At 45.7% G+C, this 10,423-nt stretch overlaps 1 protein-coding gene across 1 annotated transcript in view; it reads left to right on the top strand.

The window, feature by feature from the left end:
* The window catches only part of LOC123765221 (carotenoid isomerooxygenase), a 23,137-nt gene extending 13,401 nt beyond the window's left edge, over positions 1–9,736 (top strand). The window contains exons 8-10 of the mRNA XM_069335554.1: positions 721–900; positions 4,447–4,545; positions 5,061–9,736. Coding sequence (XP_069191655.1) covers positions 721–900; positions 4,447–4,545; positions 5,061–5,228 — 447 coding nt within the window. The 3' untranslated portion in view covers positions 5,229–9,736. The remainder of the gene's footprint in view (positions 1–720; positions 901–4,446; positions 4,546–5,060) is intronic.
* The last annotated feature ends 687 nt before the right edge of the window (positions 9,737–10,423 follow it).

Genomic DNA, 10,423 nt, shown 5'->3' with positions numbered 1-10,423 from the left:
GGTCCAGTTCTAGCTAAAATACAGGTCCAGTTCTAGCTAAAATACAGGTCCAGTTCTAGCTAAAATACAGGTCCAGTTCTAGCTAAAATACAGGTCCAGTTCTAGCTAAAATACAGGTCCAGTTCTAGCTAAAATACAGGTCCAGTTCTAGCTAAAATACAGGTCCAGTTCTAGCTAAAATACAGGTCCAGTTCTAGCTAAAATACAGGTCCAGTTCTAGCCAAAATACAGGTCCAGTTCTAGCTAAAATACAGGTCCAGTTCTAGCCAAAATACAGGTCCAGTTCTAGCCAAAATACAGGTCCAGTTCTAGCCAAAATACAGGTCCAGTTCTAGCTAAAATACAGGTCCAGTTCTAGCTAAAATACAGGTCCAGTTTTAGCTAAAATACAGGTCCAGTTCTAGCTAAAATACAGGTCCAGTTCTAGCCAAAATACAGGTCCAGTTCTAGCTAAAATACAGGTCCAGTTCTAGCCAAAATACAGGTCCAGTTCTAGCTAAAATACAGGTCCAGTTCTAGCCAAAATACAGGTCCAGTTCTAGCTAAAATACAGGTCCAGTTCTAGCTAAAATACAGGTCCAGTTCTAGCTAAAATATAGGTCCAGTTCTAGCCAAAATACAGGTCCCGTTCTAGCCAAAATGGGCGTTGTCTAATTAAACTGTCAGGTGGAAGTGAAGTTGAGGGCTGCAATATGAAGAGATGTGTTTTGTGTATGCCAGGTGATGCTCCCGGGCAGCAAGGCCAAGGCCCACAGGCTGAAGGACGGCTCGCTCCTCCTCACCCCAGAAGTGATCACTGACTACGCCTACGAGATCCCCACACTCAACCCCAGCTACGTCGGCAAGAGGTACCGCTACTTCTACGGCAGCTCTGGCAACATGACCTCCACCACTGGCAAGGTGAGGCACTGTGTGTGTGTGTACACGCTGAGGCACAATACTCTAGCTGAAGATATGGAAGACTACATCACGCGCCAGAAGATGAGGAGAAGATGATGTTTCGGTTCGTTCTGGATCATTATCACCATTACAATCCATTATAATTATGAACCATTACAGTCGACTTGATAATGGTCCTCGACGGACCGAAACGGCGTCGTCCCCTCATTTTCTGGTGTGTGTGTGTGTGTGTGTGTGTGTGTGTGTGTGTGTGTGTGTGTGTGTGTGTGTGTGTGTGTGTGTGTGTGTGTGTGTGTGTGTGTGTGTGTGTGTACTTGTGTGTGTACATGTGTGCGTGCGTGTATGTGCGTGCCCGTGCACTTATGCAGCCAGTTCATTCCATTTTCCCACTACGCTAAAAGAAAACTTTGTAACATATCTGAGTCTGTAGCATCCATCCGTGCCTTCTTGAGCTATTGGTATCCAATGTGAACATTTCCTCTTTTTTCCCACTTTCAATTCTCCCCGAGTATTTCATACGTCTATTATTTTCCCCCTCTCTCTCCTAGCGTCGTCAGGTTTAATTCTTTCAGTTACTCTTCATTTCCCATCCCTCGCACGTCTGGGAAGAGCCTCGTCTCAGACTTCTGTGCCGTCTCGAGTTTTTGTGTTCTTTTTTCGGGGTGAGGGGAAGGGGCAGCCATATTCTTCTTCTTCTTCTTCACGAGAATAGGTGCAGTTTGCATGAAGAGTTTACCCTCCCGATGACTGCACCAGGACAAATGTAGGGAGACGCGTTGACGTTAAGGAGGAGAAGCAAGTCAAAAGTGTTAGACGTGACGGGTCGTAGAGAGAGGAGTGGCGACGAAAACAGAGGCGGACGTTAGAGGGAGACTCCCAGCACCGTAGGGCGGGGCGACGAGGTCACGGCAGCAGCTGATCAGACGTGAACTAATACTTCTCCGGGAACTTGTATATCGGAAAGCGCAAGCAGTACGCCTCCCAAACCACCCACGTGTCATCGGGCACCTGGCCACCAGGCGGTGGCCTCGGCTGAGACATCTTATCCGGCACCCTATACACAAACTCCTTCACCCGCGACACCCAGACAGTGGACGAGCACCACGGGACCGGAAGCACCCGGGCATCCCGATAAGGGCCCAACACCGGACCCTCACAGGGCACGACCCCAGCAGCCGGGACGAGGCTTCCCCCAAACCGGGGCAACGAAGGAGGGGGAACCGCAGGGGATGCAGGCGCGGCATCGACCCCACCACCGGGCACAGGAGCCGAGGCCCCCGGCGCACATCTTTCCGCAACACCACGACGAGGTCCCGATCATCAGGGACAACCCCCCACTGTGGAGAGCTAACAGCAGGCGACGCAGGAGGGGGGGGGGGCACAGGTAGCAACTTCGGAGCCCCTCACAGCACCATCATCCACGGCGGGGGAAGCCAGATCACCATACTCCCCCACCTCCTCCCAAGGCACACCACGAAGGGGAGACTCACTCCGAGCCCGCCGAGAACGCTTCGAGACAGGCCGCACCACACCACGCCCAGCAGGCCCCGCCGCAGGCACAGCCACCATCTTCACATCCACACAGGCCACACCCGCACCGTCCGAAGAGTCCACAGAGGCCACATCACCCACACTGTCCACATCATCCAGGGAAACAGCCTCAGAAGACCGACGCGCACGCTTCTGTAAAGGGATGGAAAGAGCAGAACTACAGTCGCCAACACACAGACACGGCAGGCACCTCCTCCCGCCGAAGCACCCCCTCCACAACAACAGGACCCGCGTCCCCGGGAGCTGATACCACATCCACAGACGGGGGCGGGACATGGACATCCACTGGGACATCCACCACACGCAGTGCGGGCGACGGCCCGACACTCGTACACTCCGGCGCAACAACTACCTCCGGGGCCACAGCAGGTAACAGACTGGACGTATAAGGCATAGTAACCGCCTCAACAGGCAAAGCAGCAGACAAGCAATCAGGCGCCTCAGGCACAGCACTCACTCCATCCTCAGAAGCGTCCGAAGTCAACAGGGGTGGAAAGTCCTCACGAAAAACATGCACCCTGCCAGTTGCTCCCACGTCGCACGCTGCAGCGAGATGGCACACATTACCACACCTGTAACAGGTGCGCGGTTGCCCATGATACTGGCAACGGAGCGTGTAACCCAACACGGACACAGACGACGGAACACTACTCTTCAGAGACATGGTCAGGGTGCGGGAACCGTCAAGCATCCCAGCACAGTGCCCAGCAAGTACCTTGTCCCAACGAATGCTTAGCACAGTACCAAACCGTCCAAACACAGCAGTTAGGAGAGCGTCGTTAAACTCGAAGGGGGCACCACGCACCGACAAAAACGTCAAGGCGACGCTGAGGTTCACTACCTTAACAGAACCGGCGGCATCAGAGAGAGGGTAAACACGCCCCGCACACCGCCCCAGAAACGCCTGAAATGCAGCCTGATGGCGAAACTTGACCACGGCGCGGTTCCCCTGCAGCAGCTGGACGCCCACCAATTCCGACAACTGCACATGGGGAACATCCCCCAGGGCAACACCAACCAACAAGTGGTCTACTGGCACCGTAAAAGCCAGACCAGCCGACGAGGTCCTCTTCAATGGAGGCCGGTAAGACCCAATGTCTCCTCAACAGGGGTGCCACGCCCACCCAGGGGACAACACCCCCACAGCCGTCACAGACACCCTCCTCACACAGCCACTAGGGTAGAACTGGCGAGCGCCACGAACGACACGTCCACACCCAACAGCTGCCAACGAGTCTCTCCATAGATCCAGCCATATTCTAAAACTGGTATCACGTTGGCGTGTACCGCGAACTATATTGCCTTCTTATTTAGGTTCCTGAATGATGATCTGACCTTTGCTAGCGTAGAGTATGCTGCTATCGTTACCCTATTTTCCTCCCTGGAATTTATGTATTCATTTGGTGCTATGTCCACTCCCAGGTGTTTTCTCTAGTCGTTACAGGGAGGTAGTTTCTCTTCGTTGTGTACTGTCCCTTTGTTCTCCTGTCACCTGTTCCCATCGTTTTACACTTGCTGGTCTTGAACTTCAGTAGCCATTTCTCAGACCAACTCTGCAACTTGTTTGTCATCTTGGAGAAACATACAATCCTTATCTCTCACAACTCTTCTCATATACATATGAGAAATATTAGAATCCCAGCACCGATCTTCGAGGTACTCCGCTTGTCAGTCCTACGCCAGTCCTCTTCCTCGTCCCATACTGTTACTCTCTGGCTCCTGTCTCTTAGGTAATTCCTTACTCATCAGCCCACACTTCTGTCTTGCCTTGTTCTCATTACTTTGTCATAGTAGGTTCGTTAGGCATTATTTCCCTTACCTAAGGACATGTTGATGTTTGTTTTCACAACTAAGTCTCTCTAGGTGTGTATAAAGACATAACAAGGGGTTCAGGACGGACCGTATCATCATCTATCAACCCAAACGTGTGAGTGACGTTATTGGTCTCAGCCCCGTTAGTGTGATATTTTAATGACAGCGTTTCTCCCGCTGCAGGTCGGCAAGGTGGACCTCGACTCCCGGGAGACGAAGAACTGGAGCGAGGACGGTCTCTATACCAGCGTGGCTTACTTCGTGCCTCGACCAGGAGCCACGGTAAGCCAGACGTGTAAGGCTTATCTCGATAAGTCTTACCTCGACCTCGATAAGTCCATATACTGTACATAGAAGCTTCCTCTCTCAGACAGAGAATTGCTTAGTGATAATATGTCTTCATTATTCGTTATTTGTATATATGTAATGAATTTCCCCGATTCATGTGCTCATTTATTTGATAATTATAATAATTCATTGTGTCGGGACAGGAAGCCAGTGTGTGTTAATACAGGCTATAGGCTTGTATCGAAGTCCCCACCCCCCCTCCTTAAAAGCTGAATTACCGACCCCGCCCAGGATACAACCCCATAACAAGCTGACAAACTCCTGAGTACCTACTCACTGCTAGGTGAACAGGACCATTAGGTGAAAGCCAATGTGTCCAACCATTTCTGTCCCGCCTGGGATTCGAACCCGGAATTTTCGATTGTGCGTCGAGAACGAACCCAACTGTATTGCCATGACCCTTTTTTTATCATATATTTGTAAAAGTTGATTGATATTGTTTGGCGTAGAGTGAGGACGACGGCGTGGTGCTGGTGACGCTGCTTCACGCCGACGACAAGACCAAGGTCACCCTCCTGGTCCTCGCAGCTGGGGACATGACCGAGGTCGCCCGCGTCTCCTTCACCACCCCCTCCGACGTCCCTCGCTCCCTCCATGGCATCTACATCCCGGCGTGAACGGTCGCGACAGCGAGAGTACAAGAACGAGTCTAAGATTAATACCAAGTATAGTTATCAGAGAAGGCGCCAGGCTGGGAAGAATTATTGAACCGTTCAAGTCGAAAGGTATTCAAAATGCGTTAAATATCCTTCACGATGACAATACGAAGATTAATGTCAAGATAATTTACCTTTAGAACAGGGAAAACAATTTTGGAAGATATGGGGGTTTGAGAAGAGGGAATTTGTGGAAGGGATTATGGGCAGGTGATCAGGCTAGTCACAGCACCGTACTCCCAAGAACGCCAAATAATCTCAGCGGGCAACAAACTGAAGACAAGGAAGCAAAGGGAACTGGAAGACAAGTGAAGCACCATTGTAGGAGGAAACATGAGCGCCGGACGTGACGAATGCAACACTAATAATGTCCAGAGTAATTAAGAGATACAGGAAATATTGGGAATAAATACGAACAAAACTAATAAATTTTGTAATTTAGAATAAATTGTATAATTAACATCGGTTAAAAGTTCCTGGACTGTTTCTGTAACTTGTGAAAATTGTGTATCCATCTATTTGTGCCTGAAGGATCGAGCTTCAGCTCTTGGACCCTCCGCCTTCCTACCCGCCGGTTGTCTAATGCAATGACTTCTATCCTATTCCTCTGTTTACCTCAATTTACCCGAGGGCCACTAACATTAGTGACTTAGACGAGGACAGGAAGCCTGCGAATTGTAATAGGTCCTGCCATTTACCCTGATGATTTTTTCCATTTGGATTTTAAAATTTAGCAGTTTTTACATTTACGTCTTCGGCGGGTAGGCAGTTCCATGGGTTAATAACTTTGTGGGTGAAAACAGAGCATCCTCTGTTTTCAGTCCAACATTGTAGCGTGTTGACCTTGAACCCGTTGCTCCTTGTCTGTGTTACATCTGACCTTTTGAAGAAATTGTCTGGACCAACATTCTCCAAACTGTAATGGGTTTTAAAGGTTTCGATGAGATCCGGCGTGTCATGCCTGCTGCAGTACCAGTCCCGAGGCCCTCAACCGTTCCTGGTATGAGAATTAACTTATCTTTTTTATAATGATTTTTGTTACCTGGTGTTGCACCTTCTCGAGAGCAGCTGTGTCCTCCTGAAGACGAGGTCGTATCTCTGGGAATACAAGTATCTCCCATGGTGCAATTAATTAGTGCCGTTGTTGTTTCTCTTGGTACAAATTATAAACCTGATACATTTTGAGTTCAGTTCCTTTTAGTTATCCATCTGGAACAATGCTGACCTTCAATAAAGAAATTCTGGAGAGCTTCTGTGCAAGGGTTAGGATGAGCTAGCCATTTTTAAACCAATTTAACAGTTAATATCGGTAACACGATTAACCATGCTCGGAATATTAAGTTCCTATTTCATGTTAAGTATTTTTGTGGTACGAGGGCACCCAAGGATATGAGGATATTCACCCAAATCTTCAAGGCTTCGTTCTGCAATTTTTCAAGTCCTCCAAGCTTTCTTTCAGGCATCAAAACAAACAGAGGTGCAGCATAATCCACTAAAGATCTGATGTATGCAAGGTACATCATTTTGACAATTCTGACGTTGGCACCATAGCCTGAGTGATAAAAAGCTCCCAAGACTGTTGCAGGTTAAGATGAGCCCGATTCTGATTTTAAGAAGAGATTCTAAGACGACCCGCTCGAAACGTTATGTGTTAGAGGTTTTGCAAGAATATAAGAACAATAATATTATGTACTCTCTCAACCCAATGTACCTCTTGTATATATAATAAATGAAAGCGCCACGATGAGACGGCATATTCATAGACTGGTCTTATGTAGGGGAAGTACAGTGATTAAAGTGAATCTTTATTTAGGTTCCTGAATGATGATCCTCTACCATTGTCCGAAATGCTATGCGTGCTGGTGGCTTTACAAGAATGTAAAATCATCATTGCTATGTACCCTCTTAACTCAAATGGACTTTCTTGTATATAAAGAAATATATAAATTGTAGCTGTTGACGATATCCTGTTAATGAGCCTCCAAAGTTAGGCTTGGTGAACAAATCCAGAAGGGCCGTGACGAGGGTTCTAACCAACGTTCGAAAACATTCCAGACGCTGCCTTTATCGACTGCGCTACGACATGGTAAACGAATTGCAACCAGAAGTTCTACTGCCCTTACTTGCAGCCTCTCCGAGACACAAACCAGGATTTTACGCACTTCCCCCATGCACTCAAGCTCTGTCAATAGGCCGTTTCCTATTGACTTATCCTTCGCCCTTACTTCATTACACACAGAAATCACAATAGCGTGATGCATCAAATGAACAAATCCTCAAGGGCCGTGATGAGGGTTCGGACCTATGGCCGAGAGCATCCCAGACGCGTGCGTGTCTGGTATGCTCTCGGGAGCATGCGAGAGCGGCCCCTGGCAGGGACGGCGGTGATAATTCCTAGGGGGGTTAAAAGGCACAGAAGTTACAATGAGAGATAGAGCCACACTAGGGAACAAGGTGGTCACCACTGGGGGCTTGGGGCTCGACCCTACCACAGAGGAGGGAGGGGGGGTAGTTCAGTCTGGGCCCAAAGTAGCGGGGGCTACAGAGCCCGGTCTACCAGCACAGTCCAACTCATGGGCCTGGGTAAGAGAGGTCGTGTCATCATCCATATAGCAATCATTTTAAACAATCTGAGGACTGGAACCAAGGGATACCACCTACCAGGGCAGCCAGGGAGGCCAAGCGCGGGCCAGTGTAGGAAGGGGTGCATCACCCCCAGCGGTGCTCCCCCTTTTTAACAGGAGAGTCCTACTGCATCGCCCATTCTCCTACACTGGTGCAAAGACCTCATTCTCCCTTTTACCCCAGCCTGGACACCCAACCATCCACTTAGGGCAGTCACTCACAGGCGACCCCCACCAGCGGGCGGTCCGATGACTCACAAGGACCCTAACGTTTATTTTCGTTAGCACGTGCAACTCCCAAAGAGGGACAGGAAAGGGGACAGAGGCAACCCTCACCAGACCCAGAGAGGTGTACGTAAGCCTCATCACGACAAGGAAACACAATGGAGGGGGAGGTGAAAGAAACTCTTGAGGGGTAGTAGGTTGGGTAAACAGAGCTAATAAAAATAGTAGAATAAACATACTAATACAAACATTAGTGGATAGAGTAAACCTACATAAACAATAGTGGATAGGATAAATCTCAAACCATTAACCTTTCTACCCATTTCCACAATTCTAAGTTTTGTATCTATTCATAAAACACTGGGGTCAGTGGATAAATGATAATTATGTATATGATGGAATTGCTTTATTAATATACATTCCTCTATCTCAGCTCAGTCATCACACACACACACAGCCTTTGCTAAAGGATATTTTATACTAATTCCATGTATAAATAATTTTTGATAACATAAATTTAACATAACCAAATTTCAATTCACATATATTTCATATCGTCAAGCAACTTAGTAAGTACAAAACTTAAAGAACACCAATAAGTTAATGGGACACTTACTCTTAGCACCACACTAAGTCCTAAGCCTGATGTTTTAGCTACTTTCATGTATTCTCATCTCCAGGATTTTCATCATGTCTGACAATTGTTTGTCTTAAAAATTTCACAAGTACACTAGATTGAAGGAAACACCTGAACTACTATTTGTCTACAAAATTAATGCAGGTTTTCCATCAGTTTACAGGAGCCTTAGCCAGTTTAGCTTTTAATAACACTGCACACTATTCTATCTTTTTTAAAAAAGACCAGACGAAACCTTATAGTGGTACCATTGAGGGCTCATAAGTGGTGTTGCCCTCAAGCTTGGGTATATTCAGCCAGAATGCTGTGAGATAAATGCAACATGACCATACTATATATATACTGTATATATAATGCACATAATACAGTGTGAAAATGTATAAACTCTTACAGTCTTACAATAACAGTGACTCGTGTTGACTCTTGTCTTGCTAACAATAACTAACATTACTCAACACCAATTATATGCTAATATACTTTGATGCTACTTTTTGTTTAGAGTTCCTTCACGTGCTAGTAACGGTAAGGGGCCTTGTTACACACTTCTAAAATATAGTGGCAAACATACACCAACAAAGACATTCTAAATGTTTTACGAACCATTTTCTTTTATTTTTCCACTAAAAATATAATTCATTTAATATAGTTGTGACTTTTGGTGCTGGTACAGCAACAACAACTGATACAAGTATAGTACTGGAACAGATTACTCGGGTGTTCCCGTCCATCAACACTGTTGCTGCATAATGTGCAGACAATTCCATTGACATTTTAAAACTCCTTAATGAAAATGTTAAGACTTTTAACTTTAAATTTTATATCTATTTAAATAGCCTTTCTCATCCCAGGATGTTTACAAAACTAAACTCAGGTACAAATTTGTTTCCCAATTAAGAATCATACAATTTTACTTATAACTGATAACTCGTTCAAAATTTAGATGTGAATATAATCACTGCAAGGATAAAGACAATGAAATTATTGATGCTGGGTTTTTCTAAGTAATCCTTAAGTACAGACTGAACCATGAGGTCCATAAAACGAGATTAATCTGCCTTCCTTAAAAAATAATTTACAATTAAGTTCACTATCTGGAAACCATAAGCATTACAATAGATAATACAAAATTTAGTTACATAAAATTGTATTTAGCAAAGTACTACAGCCAACGAGTCAGTATCATTTCTCAAACACACACACACACACACACACACACACACACACACACACACACACACACACACACACACACACACACACACTTTTGAGTTAAAATTTACCACTTATGGACATTCTGCTTTTTAAGTATTTAGCAAAAGTTTACATTTATTTAAACATTACACCAAAATTCTGTTGAAACAATGTATTAAACTGAGAAACTGCAAAATTAACTACAGTATATTAACATTTACAAATAAAGTAAAAAATAGGAAATACAATCTGAAATTAAATTAGCAATTCAGCATGAAATTCTTTTGTTCAATTAAAGTGTTCAGAAAATACTGACTATTTCACACACAGCTAACCCAAACTCTTTAAAATGTATACTAGTATATAGATACTTTTAAACAAAACTGACATCTTACACCTAAAATTGGTGGAAATAATATCACAACATAGCCATAGGTATATACATGCTGTAATCAATGACTCAAGTACAGCCACACCAA

The sequence above is a fragment of the Procambarus clarkii genome, chromosome 33 (assembly GCF_040958095.1).
Source record: "Procambarus clarkii isolate CNS0578487 chromosome 33, FALCON_Pclarkii_2.0, whole genome shotgun sequence".
In the NCBI taxonomy this organism is placed as follows: domain Eukaryota; kingdom Metazoa; phylum Arthropoda; class Malacostraca; order Decapoda; family Cambaridae; genus Procambarus; species Procambarus clarkii.
This window is presented reverse-complemented; position numbering and strand designations above follow the sequence as displayed.